At 43.1% G+C, this 23,066-nt stretch overlaps 2 protein-coding genes across 4 annotated transcripts in view; both read left to right on the top strand.

Annotated features, from left to right (window-relative positions):
* Positions 1-1,051, top strand: part of LOC102236553 (moesin) — a 43,289-nt gene extending 42,238 nt beyond the window's left edge. For all 3 annotated transcript variants that reach the window (XM_023328575.1, XM_023328574.1, XM_023328573.1), the window contains one exon: positions 21-1,051. In XM_023328575.1, the coding sequence (XP_023184343.1) occupies positions 21-185 (165 nt within the window). In that variant the 3' untranslated portion in view covers positions 186-1,051. The remainder of the gene's footprint in view (positions 1-20) is intronic.
* A 316-nt stretch (positions 1,052-1,367) lies between these two features.
* Positions 1,368-22,647, top strand: LOC102223598 (androgen receptor-like). Its single transcript, XM_005815818.3, has 9 exons — positions 1,368-3,536; positions 7,704-7,840; positions 8,170-8,286; positions 9,521-9,655; positions 9,784-9,984; positions 11,552-11,696; positions 14,804-14,934; positions 15,080-15,231; positions 21,431-22,647. Exons 1-9 carry the CDS (start codon positions 2,662-2,664, stop codon positions 21,593-21,595), a joined length of 2,058 nt encoding a protein of 685 aa, XP_005815875.1. The 5' UTR covers positions 1,368-2,661; the 3' UTR covers positions 21,596-22,647.
* Positions 22,648-23,066: the final 419 nt, after the last annotated feature.

The raw sequence follows: 23,066 nt of genomic DNA, 5'->3' as shown, positions 1-23,066 counted from the left end.
TCTCCCTTTTTCGCTTTCAGTTCCTGAGCACCGAGCTGGCCAGAGCCGTAGACGAGAGCAAGAAGACCCCCAATGACCTGATCCACGCTGAGAACGTGAGGGCAGGCCGTGACAAATACAAGACCCTGCGTCAGATTCGCCAGGGCAACACGAAGCAGCGCATCGACGAGTTCGAGTCCATGTAAGACGGCGAAGGCTCAGAGCTGCGCTGCACAGCGAGGACGAAGTGGAGATTTTAGATGAGTAGAGGCTGATTATTACCCAGGAAAACGTCTCGATGTAACCGAATGTGACAGAAAAATAATTTATCACGCTGTGAGTTCTTTGGCGTCTCCTTTTTTTTTCTGTTTTTTTTTTTTTCTGTTTTTTATTTTTTTTATTTTTTATTTTTGGAAAATAACAAACTGCCCCCTGAAAGCACGTCTCAAGTTCCACCCAGTAGTTGGAAACTTGTATCTTTCTCGCCCTTTGTTCCCCCGCCTGATGTCCCGGACAGTCTGATTACACACACACACACACACCCACACACACACACAGAGCTGCCATTTTAAAACGACCGTCCTTGTGAAACATTTCCCCGCCGTGGACCGATCGGGAAAAGATTTTGAGCCGCTTTGCAGGTATTCCATGTTACACTTGTTGTCTGTCTTAGAGAATTAAGAGGAAAAAAAAAAAGTGAGCTTCTCCTTCAATGTGCCTAATGAGGCATATAGTCACCAATTATAACTTTTGCCATTCATGTACACAAAACACCGAGTTCCCAGCATCATCTCCTCATCACTGCACTTACAGTTTTATTACCCAGTCTTGCAAAAATGAATGTGTTTGGATACAAATCAAAGATTTGGAGCAGTTCTGTTGGGTCTTTATTCCCTCCCCGCCTCCCCTCCTCTAATGAATGAAAATACAAAGGTACATTATTAGGCTATATTTGTTTGGTTTACTGTTAATAATTGTTTTAAACATGAGTGAATTGTTCACACTTGTAAGCTTGTCATAGTTAGAGAATAAAGAGAGAGTGCACCCTGGGTACATGTCGGTTTATATTTCACTGTGGTTTAACACTTGAGTGGTTTTTTTTGTTGTCTTTTGTAAAACATGGCATGAATAGAAATTTGAAAAGTGTGGCATGCATTTGTGTTGACCTAAAAATCCCCCACCCTTTTTTTTTTTTTTTTACTCTTTTTTTACCCCAAAATGATTCTTAAAAGTAAATAAGAAATCATTTAAACTCAATATACACAAGGTTGTCGCACAGTATAAAAACAAACTTCAGTTTATTTCTTTTGGGACCAACACAAGCTAGAGATGATTTCTTTCTTCTTTTTTTTTTTTTTTTTATTACAGGAAGGAAAAATGATACACGGTGTCCAAATGTTTCCAAAGAATACTCTAAAACGTCGGGTATCCATTCGACGCATCGCTGCCGCTGTAGAACAACGTGTCCTACTTTGTGTTTTTGGGACTGGTTTTTACTAAACTAAAAGACTGCAACGCTCAAATTTGACATTCTGAATATCACTCGCACCAAACGGACCCTCGGTTGGATTCGGGTAATGGACTTTGACTAGGTCGTTCTAACACATGACCCGCTACACGTTGACTCCAGCCGTTCCATTGTAGCTCCGGCTGCTGAATGGTGAACTCTGACCCCATTCTCAAGTCTTTTTGGAGATTTCTTTCCTTTCCCCTCTTTATTTAGCTGAAGCCATCGTCCACACAGTTCCAACCAGCCTTCCGGTCCCTGATGAAGGAAAAGCATCACCCACAGCATGATGCTGCCATCGTCTTAGTTTCGTACCGGAGGCTCGCTCCCTCTTCTTCTTTTGAATATGAAATTATTTTAACAATAATATTGTATTATTTCCCTTCACAACTGGCCTCTACTATCGTGGAAAATTCTCTCAGAATCCACTAACGTCATAAAAGGTAAAACAGTTCAAGGATTTTTTTTTTCTTTTTTGTGATCACGGACGTTATTAACTGAATATGTCATCCGGCCCACGCTTAATGGGATTTTATCATTTGGAATGATGGGGGGGGGGGACAAACAAAATTGTGCAACTGAAGTATGACAGCTGCAGTCTTTTGCTCTTAGGTGTGGACAGTGACATTAAGTGGATTTACTGCCTAATCGCTGCTATTCTCGCGAGATCTATTTACTTTTCGCCCCCCAAATAACAAGGCGGGACGGTGGGGGGGAGCCCTCACTCAGATAAGTTACGTTACGGCTCGCCTGTGCACCGCGGAGTTATTGTTCACTTTGCAGCTCTGACAGTGTAGCCAATCAAGGTTCAAAGTCCTCCCACTGCTGTCTCTATCGGTTACAGTTGAGGTTAATTTTAGTAGCGTGCAAACAGCCTAACCCGAAGCGCCGTTCTTGAAAATGGTTTCTTTGTAAGAAAGAAAGAGACAGAGGGAGAGAGGAAAGAAGGGAAGAAAAAAAAAAGTTGTGCAGCGCTTCATTCGCGGATCGGATCGGCGGGACGTCCCTTCCCTTCAGCGACGTCGTCGGCTGATCTGAATTCCCCATCCGCTGAGACGCATGAGTGGAGTCTTACTGAGTAGGCGTTTTCTCGCCGGGAAAGGGGGGGTGGGGGGGGAAAGTGGTTTGTTTGCTCTCCGTGCACTCTGCTTTAACTCCAAGGACGAGAGCCGAAGATGGCCTTTCGCTCCAGGCTGCCCGACCGAGACGAGACGGCAAACTCTCTGAGGATGACCGAGAGGGATCGCATGGAGACCATCGATGCATACGCGTGTCCGACTCTCGAACTCAGTCGAGCCGTGTCGGTGTCTCTGGGGCTGGACCCGCTGTCGTCTCCTCTCGGCGGTCTGAACCAGTGCCCCAGCAGCGCCTTCGGAGACTGCGAGCCCGCCGCCGCCGGCGGAAACAGTTCCTGCGGTGCGCCGGAGTTGGGCACGCCTGGAAGCGCCAGCTCGGAAGGAAGCAGGCTGGTCCGAGCCGACAGCAGCCTCGGAGTGGACGAATTTGGGGAGGTATGCCACGGTTTGCGGCAGGTGAGCTGCGTGGATCAGTTCAGTTCGGGGGACATGGACGGTGCGCAGTCTGTGACGCGCGGCTCGGTCATCTCCAGATTTGTTTGCAGGGACTCGAGCATGTTCATGAACTCGATAGCGGAGGTTCCCACGACCCCTCAAGTGACTGAAGTTGGATCTTTGAAACCGTACTCCCCCTACTCCGCCGAGGCGAACCTGTACAGAGAGACCCAAGGTGTGTGGTGCGCAACCGAGCGCGCATACGGCGAGCGATCCGAGCCGCACAGAGGCGCATACGACGGACACAGTTTCTTGTGTAAATACTGCGGACAAACCTCTTTCGGACCCAGGCAAGAGTGCGACTGTGTGTGGTACAGGAGAGGTGAGCGGGGCGGTAAAGGCGGCGCGCCAGTTTCGACGGTTCAGGCGTTCGGCCAAGTGGAAAGTTACCCAGACGCGATTCCTCAAGGGCAAAGCGCTTTTTCCACTATCAAGACTGAACCTTCCGTTTGGGTGCACTGCACAGATCGCGGCTTCAGGTAAATTACTGCTTCTGAGTTCCTTTTTTATTTGTTTCAAACCAAGAGGACAATCTTTTTCCAGAGCCGCCAAAAACAAAGTAAGCAACTGCTTAGGGCACCCAGGCCACCCGGAGGACCGCAAGAGTTCTTGACCTCTCACGCAGAATATATGTTGTTTTCTCTTTGCACTTGAATTTTCCAAGTTCTTAGTCATAAAGACCGCCCCATTAAGCCAGAATTCCAACTAGGAGTGTCGGAGAGTTGCTCAGCAGCACCAAACTTTGGATCCAATATGGCTGCCGCACATAAATCATGGGGAAAGTTGCCAAATGAAAACTATAAATTAGGACACTTGATGATTTGTATCTCGTGAAACCTGTTGCATACACAATGCAGTGCAGTCTCTACTTGTGAACATGTTCTTTTAGTGCTTAGTTAAATTTTTATCAGCTTGTGCTCCTCCTGGTTGTTAACACCACAACAATTAGCTTCATGAGCCTTTAACTCCTGTATTACGGGTTCACAGATCCAAGCTCCTAACTCCAAGAAATCAAACATAATGCATCTTGGAAAAAAAAAAAAAAAAAAAAAAACTAAAACAAAATACTGCCAGATTTTGTAGCTGTGTGTGTCGAGGGGGAGAAAAATCAAATATTGTTCATTGTGATTTGAATTATTTTCTGGCACAGACCAAAACCCATCTCAAAACTTTACGTTTTTAGTTGCTTTTGATTAAATGTTTTGTTTTTTTAAAGGCATTCCTTCAAAACAAATACTGTGGATATTTTTCTTTTAGATTTAAAGTTTTTAAATTGACCTTAACCGTGTCTTCTTCTCCTTGTGTTGAGCTCAAGTCATATTTTATATCCCAGGTGATTACAAACTAATCAATAATTAAAAGGTAAATAATTTTCCACCCCCCTTCCAGACTCTGCTGAGTGTGTGTTGAATTGCTGCACTCCAGGCACGAATACCAAACCCAGGCTTGTCTCCGCAGTTTATTTACAGCTTCTTTTTTTTCTTCTTCTTCTTTTTTTTTTATTGAAACGTGACCTGGAAATGGGGTCTCAAATGAAATTCCTGTTCAGGGTTTTCCATACAGTCTTGGGCTGGGTCTGGTCTGGGTCCTGCCACTTTTAATTTTCACGGGCTATCAGTCAATCCCTTCTGCGTATGGTGGAAAACAAAAGAGCAACGTGTTGGTGGGGATCACGCTTCGTTACAGCAACGTTACTGACAGCCATTTACTTTTAAAGCGCAGTGGTGGTGAAACCCCCTGATATCTGATTTCAAACCCAATTTCCCTTTCTTTGAAAAGCCACATGGCATCAATAGATTGTGTGTTGATTAAAAAAAAAAAAAAAAACGTGACCGTGCCCCCCTTATTGGCCATGACTTGCATTGTTACTTTGTGGAATCATGGCCTGTCCCGCTGCAGCAGCAGCTGCGAACCTACATGAGAACTGCCCCACACAAATCCCCCACCCCTTTTTTTTTTTTTTGGCGCTTTTCTGCTCTTGGCCTTGGCCGAGCTGCGTTTCAACATACAGTCGTTGTGAAGCAAAGTTCACCCAGTCCCCTCCCCAAAATTTCCAGAAACGTCCTTTTATTTGTGCTGCAGCTAGAGCCGACTTCCAGACAGGGAGTTAATGTATCAGCGTGGCCATAAACAAGAGATACAGCACCTGTTGCTCGGAGTGGAAGAGTCTAAATGTCACGGGTTGCTGATTTCCAGAACTGTGGCATTCTTTAATCAAATTTTTATTTGTATCTTCTTTGAATTCATCTCTTGTGTCATCGGCTCTGTCTGATAGGGAAACTAGTTGTAATTGGATTGGATTTAAAGGGCTGGTGCTCTAATTCTCCACATGGAACAGATCCCACTGACCTTAATCTAGAAATATATCTGATTTACTGTGTCCTTAAATGCTTTTTTTCATGCATGTTATGACTGAAAGTAATAAAACGGACCCTGAAACACTCTAATATTGTTGCCCCACTGTTTATGCATCTTTTAAAACCATTCAGACATTGGTCAGCATTAGGCTGTCATGGCGTGATCACTTACACTTTAATAATTTTTTAAAGCAAAAATGCATCATTAGTAGGGTTTGCTATGGCCCACCACCCAGGGTGCCCTTGGGTTAGTGGGTGGCAAAAAAAAAAAAAAAAAGATATCACTTACTGACCTGTGCAACATGGAGTGGAGCGTAAACAGTGTTAGAAATAATGGTTGTACACGACTGCTGGCTAATGAAGTTGGTGTCTGCCTCAGTAATCCTGCGCAGGGTTTCATTAGATCTTGGCTGATCCGTCTCTTCCTCTTTTCATCGCCTCTCCGCGAGCGGCTGATTCCGGCTCGAGACGCCTGAAATAACTTTATGGCTAAAGGAAGGAATCTAGGGATGTTATTAATGTGCTTGTGAAACTTTACCGAGGAGTGAGATCCACTGGCCTCGTCGGTGGCGGCTTTTCAGGAACACGGCTCACCACCCAGGGCGCCAGTGTGAAAGGGGGGTGTTGTGCACGGCGGAAGGACTGCGAAGTATATGGCGGCTCGCTTTGGCTGGTTTATAGAATTGGCATCTGATTTAAGATTTCTATTCACCGTTACGTTGACTTGGGGCTTGTGGACTTTTTAATTTGATCAGAATGAAAAAAATATTTTAAAAAAGTTAAACAAAACTTGTGATTTATGAAACCTTTGTTCTGTTTGAGATATCACTCCAAAAAATCCTTGTGGTACTCTTGTGAATCCAGTATTGTGTTCTGCACTTCGAACCAAGGTGGCAGTCAGATGATAACATGATTTAGTTGCTTTATTTAAAACAGAAACTAACAATTTGCTTTGTACTGATGGTATATTAATGTATCACATCAATTATAACAATCTTATCTGTTAAATTTTTACTTTTACTTAGACATGCAGACTTCATAAATAAATCTAAATTAAACTTAGTGACACTTTTCAAATACTTTTTGTGTTATACTCTTTAGCCATAAAGCAATATGTAGAAGTGGTGCTTTTTTTAATGCTCACATCATGAGTGTTTGTAGTTTCTTTCTTGCCCGTGAGAAAAAAAGTAGAAGCTTTCTTTCAGCCAGCTGATTGCAGTGTGCAGCTAACGTGTGGAAGGTGGCAGCGCTGTGTTACTCTACAGCTGGAAAAAAGACTCTCCTGGTCTTTCTCTGGCATCTTATTTAAAGTAGGGCTTGAAAATAAAACCTACGATTTGTTTCAGACCAGATCCAGATCCTCCCATATGTGTTTTCTGTCATAGAAAACACATATGACAGAAAATATTTTCAAAGAGTGGCTTTTATTTCAATTATCCTTTCCGTGAGCTGTATGATGGAGTACCAGGCCCAGGCTATGAGCCATTTTTGTTTACTCTTCAGAATATAGTCAGAGACCAGAATATTATCAGAGTAAAAATGTAATTTCACTAGAAAGAAACGTCTTAGTTTGTACGGTTCCTCCAATCGTTTGCATGAATGTTTCAAACTCCTGCTACGTATAATAATTTAGTGCTGCGTTAAAATATAAAGTATTGTTAAGTATTTTGTGTTGCCTTTAAAACTAATACCAAAGTATAACTTCACACAGCGCTCAACATTTCTAATTGTAGGTTTTTTGTTATTTTTCTTGTTGGAGTTCTCATAAAAATAGTACTTATTTGTCCTAAGATTACGTATTTATTCCCGTATTATTCCAACTCAATTGTAGTACTCCTGTATGTTTGTAATATTCCGACTTTATTCTCGCAATTAAATCTAAAAAAAAAAAATTGCAGCCATGGAATAATAATCCGTCGTAATGTTGACCTGAATTCAAAGTTAAAACACATAGAACCTGTAAAACACGAGATGGCGGCCCTGGGAGTGCTGACGCCACTTTGGATTATGGGAACCCAAGAACCACATTAATAACAAATAAATAAATCAAAATTTTCCAAAAATTGAATCGTAAAAATTCAAAAATTCGATTAAATGTTAGAATCGATGTATAGCGTGGCCCTAAATTAAACATCTCCGGTCCAAACCATGATGGAAAACTTTAGCGATTCTTGAAACTGGAACATTTTTTAAACCATGGCTAACCATTATAACAGTCACAATTTGCGTATGTGGGTGTTTGTGTGTGTGTGCGTGTGTGTGTGTGTGTGTGTGTGTGTGCACCTCTAGGCACGAGGATTTTTTCCCAGGCGTGTTCCTGTCAGACAGGAGAGTGTGTCAGGTGTGCGGCGACGACGCCTCGGGTTGTCATTACGGAGCGGTCACCTGCGGCAGTTGCAAAGTGTTCTTCAAGAGGGCTGCTGCAGGTGGGAGTGACGCAAACAACACCACAACACTCACACACACACACACACACACACACACACACACACACACACACACACACACACACACACACACACACACACACACACACACACTCACGCCAGCATCCCTGAGTGCACATCAAAATTAAAGTATGTATCCCCTGATTTAATTTTATACACCCACCTACTCTCTAATGCCGTCAGGGCACAGTGACCTGACATTATGAGGCCAAGCAGTTTGTTATCAGTAAACACCCACATGGCGTTGCTATGAGTAAAAGGCCGAGGCAATGTGGATTTTTTTTTTTTTTTATTTGGTGTGCCTCCAGGAAAGCAGAACCACCTGTGCGCCAGCCGGAACGACTGTACCATCGACAAGCTGAGGAGGAAAAACTGCGCCTCGTGTCGGCTAAAGAGGTGCTTCATGTCCGGAATGAGCCTGAAAGGTACGCAGCTTGCAGGCAATAAAACCTAAAGGAGAGAAATGTACCCCAACAACAACAACCTTTAGTGTAATATCTTCCTCAGTCTAACAGGGTTTTTTTTTCTCCAGGACTGGCCTAAACCGAATTTATCTCCCATCTATTGTCCCCTCATCTCTGACCAGCTTTTTCTGTCCCTACAATTAAAATTGCGTCCCCAAAACATTATGCCATCCCGCCGCCGTTTTCCACAGTTGGAGTGGAGTTTTCAGGGCGATGTTCACCATGTCTTTGACACGCCCCAAACACAACTTTTACAGCTTTCTCATTGTTTCTCTTCCAAATATTTTAAGAACACTAATAGTACAGCTAACACTTTCTTCCCGCTGAGCTCTGCAGCACCTCTATAGTTATGTCGGGGCCTTTAGCTGCTCCTCTCCGATTCGTTTTCTCGAAGTTTTGCCCTACGTGCACTTTCTGTTTTTGGGTTTTCGCTTTAAGCCGCGCTTTTAGGTAAACGTTTCCGAAGCTAAACCTCGCTTTAAACGCCACATCTTTCTCCCTGACCTGTCTGCTGTTGGTTCTCCAGTGTTCTCTAACAAACCTCTAAGGCCTTCAGAGAACAGCTGGAGATTACATTACACACAGATGGACTCGATTTACGAATTAGGTGAAGGCAATTTCCTGCATTAGATTTTATTTAGGCCTGTCAGACCAAAGGGAGCTGAAAACATATGCATGCCATACTTTTCGCGGGTTTTTTGTGTGTTTTTTTTTTTTATTTGTAAAAAAGAATGCCGAGAAACACGCAGTACTTTGTGTTGGTCTACCGCATGAAACTCCAATAAAACACATTAAGTGTGGCAAAATTCCAAGTTCAAAGGGTATGAACACTTTAGCAGGATGCTGTATTCCCTGCGCACGTGGATAAAGAACGGGTCAGTGTAGTCAAATGCCTAACATTCAGCAGAGCAGAACTGTTCCTGCTAAAATTTAGCGTGACAAATTCAATTCAACGGAGGTCTAAAAGAGCTTTTCTGTCCCTCCTGTCTGCCTGTTGGCTGTCGAAGAGGAACTTAACTGACATGTCGATGATAGGAAACATCACAAGAAGCTTGTGAGCAACTTTAGCCTCATTTGTAGCAGCCACGTGCTGCTGTTTTCTTTAGGGACATTATTTGGCGAAAAAGAAAGGGCTCACTTGTAAGTGGCGCTTCCTGTTTCAGCAGTTTACCTTCCACCTGGTGTGTGATTGTAGGCCGTAGGCTGAAGGGAGCCGGACAGACGAGAGGGGGAGAGGAAGAACAGCAGCCTGGTGCCTGGGGGCATGGAGACAGGGAAGGGAAGCACAACGTTGTCTTGGAGTCTGGAAATGCTGCTGCCAGGGCTCAAGGTGGGGAGGATTAGTGGCTCACAAGCTCAAATATCAAAGAGATTTGCAAAGAGTGTGACCATTTTATATATATTTTTATATATATATAAATCGTTCTTCTGCTTTTGTTTCTGTGTGAACTCCTGCAGGGCCTCAACTTTTAGGGATCCCCCCAACTATGCGCTCCTGCCTCTCCCTGCTCACCATCCTGCAGTCCATCGAGCCCGCCGTGGTTAACGCGGGGCACGACCCCGCCCAGCCGGACAGCCCCGCCTCCCTGCTCACCAGCCTCAACGAGCTCGGGGAAAGACAGCTGGTGACCGTCGTGCGCTGGGCAAAGGCAATACCAGGTAAACCGGTATGAGCCGGGACGAAGGGGGCAGATGTTTTTTTCGTGAAAAGCACCGCGAGCTGAAAATACCTGCGGCAGCTGTCTCCGTCTCAATATGTGATAAATAACAGCACCGCTTGGTCGGACCTGTTGACAATCCTCCACAGATACGCAGTTACTTGAGTGACTCATCAGATTATAGGGCTATGAAAATATTTCGAAAGCTGGCACGAGAATCGCGAAGTATCTTTTAGCTCGGTGTGTGACCTCGAAAGGGTTGGGTTTCATTTTAAGAGGTAATTGTAAAAGGTTATAAGCCGTTAATATCTCACCTGCAGCAGATAACTCTCGTGGCATTTTCATTCGGTGTGAGTACGGGCCGGACGGTCCACCTCAGAAGGTATCCAATTCCCCCCCCCAAAAAATCACAGCACTTTATGTTGGCATTCTGTGAAACGTTAAGCAGTTTTCTCATTTTGCCTTTGCGCAATAATTTATCCAACAGCTGAGGATTACTTACACAGGAAGTGGAGGTTGGAGGAGGTGCACCACTAATAATATTTCAGAGTGAAACATGAACTGAGAGAGGAACATGTAAAGCATTTCCCATGTGAGTAAGAAAGCTAGCGTTCCCTTACATTAGCGGTCGCTAATCAGGAGTTGCCCACGTTGGAGAAAGACTCGGAAATGTTTTATTTTGAAAAACAGTTCGCCTCCCCTCCGCCCACCAGCACTCCTACAAGTAACATTTGTCTCCCTGGTATCATCTCTCCATGCCTGTTGGCGCGCTTGACACATACTTATAGTGCAGACATCTGACCCTAATGCAGACAGCTGGTCCAAAACAAAGGATCTCCCTGAAGAATCCACCACAAAGGCCCCCTGCTGAATGGTAAATCTGCTGCCGTGCTAGGCACATCGCCGGTCACATGACCGCAGCGCTTCGTGCCAAAACAGATTTTGCACATGTGTCTCTTTTCAGCGTATTATCGTCACCCGACGCCCCTGCTTCCACGTATACATGAAATGTTGTCCTGCAACGCGGCGTGGCCCATAACTGCTTCAGTGCCGCCTATAATTTTTGCCTTTTATACCGTTTTTGCATTTATTTCAGGGAGACTCAGACTGGGAAATGCTTCATGTGTTTCACACAGAAAGGCTCGTCATTTTTATGGTCCTCAGTTTCCGTGTGTACAACCATCCAAAGAAAAACATATGGTCGTAAAATATGCTTTACTCAGACGATTGTGAATTTATTGAGATTAGATCTTTGTAAATACATCGTAGACTAAGTGTAGAAACCACGAGAGTTGTCTACTGCAGGTAAAAACACCAACTGCTTGCAAACTTTAAAAAAAAAAGAAACAAAAAGGCCGACTGAAGCAGTCTGGTGCAGAGCAAGCTAGCCTGTTCAACTATAAGCCACTAGAGGGAGATGTGTTCTTGTTTAAGGAGATGATAGAGAAATGAAAATGCCCAGCAGGGTCTCCAGTGTGATCTTTGATATTATTATGGTCTATATTATGTTATTCATATTATTATTATTATAGTTTTCCCATTTTCTAAAATGTCCATTTTATTAACAGGTTTCCGTGACCTGCATGTGGACGACCAGATGTCGGTGATTCAGTTGTCATGGATGGGGGTGATGGTGTTCGCCTTGGGCTGGAGATCCTACACGCTCACCAACTGCTCCATGCTCTACTTCGCGCCCGACCTGGTGTTCAACGAGTAAGTCGTGCGAAAAAGTTTTTTCCGTCCCAGACGTGTAAACTTGGAAGGAGTTCTTGGTTGCAAGTTGAGCAAGTTGACTAAAGTTTCCCAAGCCTGTCGCCTCGTCTTAAGAAAACGTGCGAGGGGGAGGAGGAAAAAGTTTGTTTGGGGCGAAATCAGTTGTAATAATCGCAGCGGCGTGGGGGTTTGTTGGAAATATCGAGAGATTTCCACCTGTCACACTCACTGGGAAGCAGAACCACGGTGGAATACGCGCTTCAGAGAAAGACTGACTAATCAAACAATAAAACTCGTGCGTTTTCAAGACGCGGCGGTAAACAAGCGCGTTCTGATCTTCGCACTTCCTCTGCATCTGATACACGTGGCCGCAGAGGGATCACCTCTGATGATTTATTCCATTTAATCTCTCTTTTACCAAAGCAGACGTCTCATTGAGATGTTTGCGTTCGTTCACCTTGATAAGCGCTGCAACCTTCCAGCCTCCACCCAAAAACCTGTCTTTAACTTCAACTTTCGTCTTTTGTCTTTGCTTTGAACTTCCCAAAAAAACAAAGAACAAAAAAAAACTTACTGCCGCTTTTATCACAAATCTCAATGCGTGATATGCATGTACATAGTGTCTTACAAATGCATTCATATTCATAGAGTGGTAAAGCCATTGTTGAAACAAATCTATAAGAAGTCTTGTTTGGAGTTTGTCACGAGTGATGTAGGGGGAAAGCGAACTTCTGGAAGTAGCTGCTTTTGTTAGATGAGACCTAAATGGAGCTTTGTGGCTTACATGAGTTTCAAAAAGCTAACTGTGTACATTGTGAGCGTACCTCTGCCACTGAAAGACACGGTGGTGGCAGCATGTTTCTGATGACTTTGGAGGAGTTGCTGAGGCAGTGTGTTGACACGCAGTCCATAAATCTGGTTTTTATGGAGAAGGAAGTCGATGTCAGATTAATGTTTACCACAAGCCATGATGGTGACACTTGAGTCAGGGGTCGCGTTGACGGAATATTTTCTGTATTTGAGAGTTTTTTTTTTTGTTTTGTTTTTGAAACGACGGAAAAATCTCAAGGTCGGCCTTCATTTTGAGGGATTACAATTGACACCCTTGATTACTCGGTGCAGACGTGCGGACATTTTCAACTTACTTTCCGCAAAGAGTACATCCAGCTAATTCAATCAATAAAAAGAAAAAAGAAAAATCCTTCTGAACATCAGCTCTGACATGGACGCCGAACTAAATGCATCTTGCTGACCGGGAGCTGACAGAGTTATGGACGGGACGCTTTGGAGCGCGTCCGCTTCCAAAACGCATTCGAGTGCTGCTTTTAATTCCAGTCTCCAGTGTGGCGGCAGAGCTCAGGCTGGCGTCTAGATCTACAGCCAGAGCCCGACGCGAATTTCGGGCTTTGTCGGCACAAAATTATTTACCTGGATGGACAGGTCGGGTCTGGATTCTTTGGCGCCTTTAACAAGTGTGCAGCACATACAGACCAGATGCTCATCTAAACAGAGGAGTAGGCAGTTTACTTTACTGGAGAAAGAAAAGAAGAAAGACACAGAAGTTTATTAGACTGCAACAAGTGTAGCCTGTTGGACAACTAAATGCGTACACCTCCCCGCCCTGCTCCGCTCCTGTCAGTCACATGTCCCAAATGATTTGCACCTGACTCACCGTGCGGTTACAACAAGCGCCAAACTGGAGCCGGAAGATGAAAAACAAAAGCCAGAGCTCGGGGAAGTGGCTCTGCTTACTCAAAGTATTGGTCTAAAAACGAAATGGGGTTGTTTAATTTCATTGTTTGGACGCATTTATTGGGGCCACAGCCAGCGGCTTTTGCGGAGAAAAAGTAAATGTGCTCATTTGCTTGGTGTATGACGGGATCTGGATTTTCTGTTCAACTCGTTGAAAGTCCAAATAAAAATGAAAGGCAACTGAATAACCAGAATTAAATCGCAGTTATGCAATAATTTAAAACTGAATTAATTATTATTTAAATAACAGAATATGACAGAAAGTCTAAATGACAAACAACAAGAAACGTCTAGCGCAACCTTTGGCTCTGGTCAATCGAATTTGTCGGGCAACTGTGTTTGGTCCAAAAACTAACTTTACATTACCCCAAACACAGTATATTTGTAGTGAGACATGGTGGTCTCACTACAAATATACTGTGTTGTAAGGAGCAATATTGGAAGACAAGCTGTTAAGAGGCTGTAAAAGACTGAAGAATGGGGCAGTTTTACCGTCCAGCAGGAGAGCAACATTGAGCATACAGACAAAGCTACAAGCAAAGGGTTTTAGACCAAAATAGGTAGTAGTGTCTGGATGGCTCTGTCAAAGTCCAGACCTAAATTAGGATTGAGAAACTGTGAGAGGCGTTGTTCAAAGAGACAACTGAAACTAAGCTACTTTGCAGAAATGAAATGGGCGAATTTCAGTTTCTATATTTGGGCAAAGGCCCAAATGGTTTGTTATTTAGTCATTAGATATTTACAGAACATTTCAAAAACGATGTGTCATTTTTGTTCTGCTTCACTATTATGCACTACTTTGTGTTGGTAGTGTAAAATCCCAGTAGAAATTACTTTAAGGTGGCGCGGTGTGACAGAGGTATTCTCCGTTTTGTGAGCCGCTAAACGCACGCCGCTGCCTTGCAATCTGGTGGACTGCTGTGAGCGGCGTTCGGATGGCGTACAGCCAATCATGCGCCTTCTCAATTTTTCTGCCATTTTGTGTTACATTAGCAAAACACGCGTTCTCTGCGCATTAGACCTCCGTCACTCCTACAGGGCCGCCTGTGACCGCTGCGGTTAATGGATACGCCTGCCCGTGTTGCTGACCCTCATTTTTCTCTGCCTATCTGTCGTTCTACTTTCCCATTATCCATCTAACTCATTTTTCTCTCACCCCTGCCGCGCTTTCTCCAATCTCCTCTTTTCTTGTCCCCACAACTATTAATCCTCTTCCTCCTCTCTGTATGTTCCTGCCAGAACATCTCCTAGCTTCACACTTCTGCTTCTGTCACACCTTGTATCCGATCACCCCTCTCTCCTCTCTCTAATACTGTGTTTGGTTTTTTTTTTTTTTCTTTTTCCCACCACCCCAGCCAACGTATGCAAGTGTCCAGCATGTACGAACACTGTGTGAGGATGAAGCTGCTCGCCCAGAGGTTCTGCAAGCTGGAGGTTACCGAGGAGGAGTTCCTCTGCATGAAGGCCCTGGTCCTCTTCAGCATCAGTGAGTCACCCGGGATCATTTCCAAAAAACAGACCCGTTGAAGTGAAATACGACTTGAACAGAGCGCGGCCCATGCTCCGGAGAATTGATGGGGAGGGATAAAGTCTGTGAGAGTTATTGTTGTGTTCTGGCTTTGTGGTCACAGTGCCAGTGGAGGGCCTGAGGAGCCAGCGCTGCTTTGACGAACTGCGGACCTCCTACATCAAGGAGCTGGACCGCTTAGCGAGCCACCACGGGGAGACCACCCGGACACAGAGGCTGTTTCAGCTCACGCAGCTACTGGACTACCTCCAGTCGGTAATACATGGGACTCTGTAACCCAACACAACCCCCAACCTCCCTCCTTCCTTCCACTCCTTGCTTGTTGCTGATCTGTTATGTAAGTGTCATTTTGTCATTTTTGGCCTACTTCAGGTGAAAGTCATTTGGATTTCAGAACACAAACACTGTATTTGGCTCCCGGCAGAACAGTGTTGGTTTATTTTTACCAAACACGTTCAGGTTACATTAACAGAGTCACTTATTATGTTTATGTAATTACAAAAAAGAGAGAAAGAAATAACTTCCTTGGCAGAAAAGGTTCAGTTCAGTTCTTCTCATCTCCTCTGCTCTGGCTCCACCTGCTGGCTGCAGAGTGTCACTACTGGAATTTTAAAAATGCTCTGTTTAGTTTAAGTCAAGTGAAAGTTTATTTACATGGCACATTTACAACAACCACAGCATCAGAAGTGGATAAGTGAATAAACAAGAAATAAAATTAAGTTTGACAAGTATAATAAAAAATAAAAACATTGGGAAAAAAAATTGGAGCAAAGTACCAAAAGGCAATAATACGAATAAAAACCAAGACATATTTAATTTCCCCCCAAAAAATCAAATTAATTACCCATTTTCCCCTCCTTTTTAATTGTGTATATATTTATTTTTCACATTTCGTCACATCAAAAATGCTCATACATATTGCCTGTTCAAAAAAAGAGAGAAAAAAATGACACTAATATTTTGCTTGGGTTGCGGCAGCCATTCGCTGGGGCGTTGTTTCAGTAAGCTCATACAGTGTCACGGTGTTGACTTCTATCCAGATTTGCATTTGGCTTTCGCCAAGGTCATGTAGAAACGATGGGAGAATGCGACCACAGTGGGATTAGTCTCCAGCACATCACAGGTTCTGGACTCTGGTGGCGACAGTTATGTTTTATGCTTCTTGAATCACAATCTGAGCTCGATAAATTTCACCTTTGCCATCTTGGAATACACCAATGCCGTCAGGTTAGGGGGAAACAATCCATTGATTGGAACAACCTGGTCATTAGGTATATTTAGGTTGTCAGCTGATCACAATCTTTGGGTACATAATGTTGCTGAACCTGTACCTGACCAACTGCAGCAACCTCAGATCGTAGCACTGCCCCCACAGACTTGCATAGTAGAGTCCGGGGATGATGTCTGCATCAATTCATCTGCCTCTTTTCATCCCGGAACAGGATAAATCTGGACTCATCAGACCACATGACCTTCCTACATTTCTCCAGAGTCCAGTCTCTAAGCTCCCTCTGCCTCACTGATCAGTGCTTTTCTTAAGGCTAGACAGCTGTTTAGGCTTAATCCCTTAAGTTCCCTTCGCATTGTGCATGTGGAAATGCTCTTACTTTAATCTCTGGCTAGAGCCGCGAGTTCTGCTGTTGTTTTTTTATGACGTGAATTCACCAAATGTCTAAATGACCGCAGATCCAGATCGTTTTATATGTTTTCCCAACCACATTTCTTCTGCGAAGATGATGGTTCCCCATTGTCTGTCCAGTTTGTGTTGGACAGCCCTTAACCCATTTTTTGTAGTTGCTGGCTGGGTTTCCCACATAAAGCTTGCTAAGCCCAGAGGTAGGGGCCCTGGAGCAGTCAGTCAGCGCCCCACCATGTTTTTGTGTTAAAAAATGTCAAAGGTTCACAGGAATTTTAACAGTATGACTAGGTAATTATATGTTATTGGAAGACATTGTTGACAACACTTAAACACACCACGAGACTGATAAAAAACAACACAAAGAATATAGATAATTATTAGCTTGGTCTTAAAACAAATTACGTAATGCTGGTCACATTCAGAGCCAACCCAAGACATTGAGTGGACTAAGTAGCAACTCGGGGCCCCGGGGCATATATTGTTGCTTATATTTTAACACGGACGACAGATCTAGAATTGTAACGTTTGTTTATCGAGAATCTGACCCAATGGCTTCACCAGAGATAATTTAAAAGCCTTAAATTGTTTAATATTTAAATTTAAAATTGAAAAAAGTTGGCAAGTTACGTTTGTGAACGTGCAAAAAATAAATGTTTATAGTTTGTTGCCATAGCTACGAAACGATACTAGGAGTTTGATCTTTGTGTTTGAGCAGGGTTTGTTCACAGATATGTATCAGAAAATAATAACCTACTATGACTGATTGCTTTTAAGCTTAGCCAATTAACTCTTTAACTATTATGACGACACCAATGTCATCATGGACCCAATATGTAAGATTTTTGGGGGTGAAAGTTACTTGACCTCCTCTCCCAGATTTCACTAAATCTTAAAATGTTGCTTGTGGTGCTGACGTTCTTAAAGGGAACAGGGGGGCCCTAATTTATATTCTGCTTCAGGCCCCATAAAATCGTGTGCCAGCCCTGGTCACATTTAAAAGTAAGATAATTACCAAAATGGACAATGTAAACTTGTCTAAATATACTTAGAGTACAAAATTCAAGTATTAAATAATGTCTGCTGCTTGGTGTGGTATTTTGCTCTGCTGGTTGTGATTGGTTGGTGTTTATCCAAGCGAACGCAGGATTTGCAAGGAACACAAGCTGAAAAAGATATGTCTGTGATGGACTGTTGTGGTTCATCGACATTAAAACTTCTTCAAGTTGCAAGCGCCGACACAGAGCCAAGCATGTGCCAGAACATGTATTGAGGGAGCGAGTGTGAGGTTTGAAAGCACATGCCGCACACTTTTCTTTGTTCTCACTGCCGCTCTCAAAACAAACATCCGCGACTATTTGTTAACTCATATTTGCAGTTCGCATTGAGCTTGCGGGAGCGGTATGGCTTTTACACTTGACACTTACCTTGGTGTAGTAAGCGTCAGCAAGGTGGCGCTTACTTGGTGACGGTTTTACAATGAGAAAACCTCATTGTAGAAGGTTTTCTTGACCTTCTACAATGAATTCTTACAGGATGGTGCCGGTACAGGTGAACCTCCTCTGTAAGAACACCTTCCAAATCACCCGGTTTGAGTGAGAAGTGGCGCGTGCGATCCGCAACGCGGTGCATGACCAGACACAACGACAACACGCAAGGCGGCCAACCCGGACGGTGCGATTAGTGCGCCCAGTTCAAAGCATCACCTACCCATGGTTTCTCCCACATGGTTTCTGGTGTATGAAAACCTTCTCTAAAATGAATAAACAAACGACGCTTAGGGTAAAATAGCTTGTTGTCTGCTGAAAGATACTCATCTCCATAGTAATTATCCTGTTTGAGGCTTTGACCTATTAGCTTTCATAATCAAGGTTGTGAATGTTTTATGTTTTTTGGACAGGCAGTGTATTTTATTGGGATTTTACGAGGATGGATGAATACAAAGAAGTGCATAATTGTGAAAAGGAAGGAAAGGAACACATGGTTTTCAACTTTTTTTTACAAATAAGACTAAAAGAAGGTTTGGCTTCAGCCATCTTCATCAATATTTTGTTCTCTCAACTTTTACTCCAGTTATCTCTCTTCCAGCTCTGCACATCTCAAGACTGAAGTCTGTAGCACAGGTTCAATCACACTTAATGGAGAGCATCTACGAATAATTACCAAGCCTTACTGCATATTTTTGAGTGAATTTAAGTCTGGACTCCAACACATGACCAGGGGTCTGCAAGCGATGCCCCTGGAACCAAAGTTGGCAAACTGCTCCAGTTCTTTCACGTTTGAAGGTTGCCTTCTCCATGTTTCAGCTCCTTCCACAGATTTCCAACAGGATTTAGACCAGGGCTCATAGAAGGCCACTTCAGAAAAGTCCAGTGTTTTGCTTTTAGCCATTTTTGGGTGTTTTTAGCTGTGTTCTTTGGGTCATTACTCTGCTGGAAGACTCACGACCTGCGACTGAGATCGAGCTTTGTGACGCTAGGCAGCACATTTTTCTCCAGAATGCCTGGTCTTGAGTTTTCATAGTACCCTGCACAGATTCAAGACGCCCTGTGCCAGATGCAACCTCAGAACATAACCCAGTCTCCTTAATGTTTCACAGTAGGGACAGTGTTCTTTTCTTGGTTTTCTTCATTCTGGGGTCTGTGAATATAGACCTGTCGTGCCAAAAAGCTCCAGTTCTGTCTCCTCTGTCCAAAGAACTTTCTCCCAGGAGCTTTGTGGTTTGTCACTATGCATTGTGGAAAATTCCAGTCTCACGTTTTTATTTTTTTCTCTCTCGCTTTGGTCTCCGCCTTGGTCGTCTCCCACTTTGGCTCGAAGCAACGATGGATGGTGCGATCTAACACTGATGTACCTTGACCTTGGAGTTCACCTTTAATTTCTTTGGAGGTTGTTCCGAGCTCTTTGGTTACCATTCTTGCTATCCTGCTCTTCAATTTGTCATCAATTTTCCTCCGGCGGCCAGGGAGGTTGGCTAGAGTCCTGCAGACCTTAGATGTCTGAATAATACGTGCAATTGTAATCACAGGAGCGCCAAGCTGCTTAGAGACAGTCTCTCTCGTAATGCTAATTAGAGGACACACCTTAGCTTAACATACGGTATCCTTGTGGTCGATTATGCCAATCTTTTTTTTTTTTTTTTTTAGAAATACCAGCATTTTTGTCCAGGTCTGTTTCTTTGGTTTTATTTTTACATAAATGATTCAGTTTAACCACATTTCAAAAGCAATGTCTGCTACTTATGACTTAATTTTTTGTAAATCTTTAGTTTTCAAGTTATTTCAGTGACCATTGTGGATTTTCTTTTGTCTTTAATGGAGAGATACCAGTTTTTTTTGTCTACGTATGTGCTTTTTTTAAATTATTATTTTTCCATAAATTTAAATATCACATAGAAGTTCATTCTCTTTTTGCAAAGGATTTGTTCTTTATATTTTAAAAAGTACAAAGAAGATTGCAATAGTAGATTATATTTAGCTGGACTCAGGGGGGAAAGAAAAGTCTGTTTGGCTTGTAAATGTCCCCAAAACCCCTGACCTAAACCATCCCAACACCAATTTAACTGTGTTTAGGGTAGTTTTTCCTTCTGCAAGTTGAAACTCCACCCTTGTTTCAAATCTTTTGCTGCCTTTAGTGGCTTCATTTGGTTGCATTGGATTTTAATTGGGGCATCAGCACAAAAAAGGGGCAAATACAAATAAATACCACAAAAAAGAAAGGGGTTCAAAGGAATATGAATACTTTCAGGTTGACGTCTTTAAACATCTGTGCTATCAGGTTATGAACTACTGGAGCAATAAATCATCTATGCCGTCTTTATTAGCAGTGTCAGCTCAGGATACTTAACCACCTTCGCAGGAATGCTTACTTTTCCCCCGGCAAACCAGACCGACCGAGAAAAATTAGCAGCAGACGTTTGACTTCTAAAAGTCGTAAATTACGCCGCGTATCTTTACATTCACAGAAGTCTGGGACAGAAGGTATGGCTAGACGGGAACCTGAAAACTCACAGAATGCTTTGCCAGATTAAAGGGGGTCACTATGCGTAGTTTTTTGGGGGGGGTTTTGTCCATCCATCCATCCTCTACCATCGTTTCTCGCTTTCTTTCTTTAAAACATCTGCGCACATTTGCCTCCAAGATAAATTCCATCAGTAAAAGCTGAAATAAATCACCGGCTGAGAGCTTGTTTATCATGCGGACATGTCAGGCAGGCTGTGAGCTTTCTTTCTGCCGAAATTTATCGCCCAAGTATTTGTCGTTATGACCCGAGGGAGCGCCTGAGAACAGACTTCTATTTACACAAAGTAAATGTTTTCACTCAAGGAAAAAAGGCTTACAAATCACTTACGCTCGGATGGATATCTTTTTATTTTAACAAATGAATACATCAGCAGCTCTACTGGTCCCGCTGACTTTTTAAACCTAACAAATGTTTCGCCACTAGGGGGAGCAGGTCGACCACTTTCCTCCTGAAGTGGCTTGAGTGGAAACAATTAAGTGCCAGCAGACAAACTCCTGAGATCATTGATCGAGGTGTAACCCCAAGAGGGTCAGATCTCTCCTGCAGAGAGCAAGTTTTGTCCCTTAAATGCTCTGCTGTGTGTGTCACGAGTTGGAGAGCAGCCAGAGAAGAGGCAGAAGAGCAGAACTGATTAAGGTCTCGCAGTTCAGGGGGGTTTTTTTTCCTCCTTTTTCCACCCATCTGTGCAGCGTAGAAGCGTCAGATGTCTTTTTCAGCACTAACCGCCTCATGCACACGTACGTCCTAACCACCTCCCTCTCTCTTTTCTCCACCTCGTTCTCTCCTCCATCTTAGGTCGTGAGAAAGTTGCACCAGTTCACCTACGACCTCTTCATCCAAGCTCAGTCCCTGCAAATGCGCGTCAACTTCCCGGAGATGATCTCCGAGATCGTCAGCGTTCACGTGCCTAAGATCCTCTCGGGCATGGTCAAGCCCATCCTGTTCCACAACACGGCCTAAGGGGTTCCGACGGCCACGTCTGAAACACGAGGGACGCGTTGCGGTTTTCACGAGGTGACGGAGCCTTTCAATCGGACCCTGACAGACGGAGGGGATGGCGCATTCTTCCAGTGTTTTGTAATCCAGTAAAGTCCACTCTGCTCTTCTTTCTCGCTGCCTGCTCAGTGCATCACACACACACGCACACAAGCACACACACACAACATGGTTTTTTCTCTCTTTTTCTGGTTTCTTGGAGAGCTGATCACAACACTTGCATGCATTCCTGCACATCAGCCAACAAAGTTGGGCATGTAAAACCTCTTCAGCTCTTCTTACTGATTACTGTCAGCGGAAAGATAAAGCCAGATCGTAGTGAGAAAAACATGTTTGCAGAATTCTCATCCCCAAAAAGCTTTTCTTCTGTGTGCTGCAGTATGACATTTGAACTAGCTTTTTTTCCACAATGAATGTGATTGTGTGCACCTGACAGAGTCAGAGAGAGAGAAAGAGAGAGAGAAAAACTGCTTGATTGGCAGTTAATAATAACGCAGTTGTGACTTGCATGCTAAGAGGAAAGGTTATCTCGCCCGAAGGCATATAAAAACATTTTTAAAAGCTGTTCTCATGTCTTAGAAAAAGAAAGAAAAAAACACAAAAAAAAAAACAAAAAAACTTGACAAATAGTTTTATGTATTGTTCAGTGTGTTAAAATGAACACCTTTAAAGTGCAAGTGACTGCGGTAAAGCTGATTTTAAATGTATATTTATGAAAAAAAAAAATAATGCTTTGGATCCAAGTAGAAAATGATCAGACAGAAAAGTCTCAAAGACTTGTTTGCCAGTTAACACTGAGGGGAACTTTATAAAAAATAAAAAACAGAAAAGAAAAAGAAAAAAAATAAGCTTTTTGGAGTGCCAAACACTGTTCTAGTACAACTTTTTCAAAGTGGATATTTCATAATGCTGTGGAACTTTTCTACCGTTTCTTAAAGGTGTTCTTTGCAAAATGCTTTCTTGTGTGTCGTCATGTGTTCATTGTAGCTTCGATAATAAATGTCCAGTAAAGACCCGACGCGTTGCTGTGTTTCTTGCATGAGTGGTGTTGGATTTATGGGCCAAAGCACAGACGGTATCAATGAAGACACAAAAACCCTAAAAGGGATATAGCATTTAGCTAAAACTTTGAATGTTTTTCTAACTTCTGGACATTTTTAAAGTATGAATGAGAAGAGTTGCTTTTTTTTCTTTGCTAATACGATAATTGGCACTGTTAATAATAAAGTGGAAACTGTTTGAGATATAAATACAAAACAAAATGAGTTAAATTACTATTTGTTAATAAAATCAATTGGGTCATAGATCATATAAACCTCAGACAAAACAGGGAATATTTGTCAGTTTTTATCTTGTTGTACCAATGAAGTTATGAAAGACAATCAACATTTCATAAACTCCAGGATAATAGCGTGTAATCTAAAAGTCCTAAGTT

Source organism: Xiphophorus maculatus, chromosome 23 (genome assembly GCF_002775205.1).
Source record: "Xiphophorus maculatus strain JP 163 A chromosome 23, X_maculatus-5.0-male, whole genome shotgun sequence".
Lineage (NCBI taxonomy): Eukaryota > Metazoa > Chordata > Actinopteri > Cyprinodontiformes > Poeciliidae > Xiphophorus > Xiphophorus maculatus.
The sequence above is the reverse complement of the archived record's forward strand: the minus strand, read 5'-3'. Positions and strand labels throughout refer to the sequence as shown.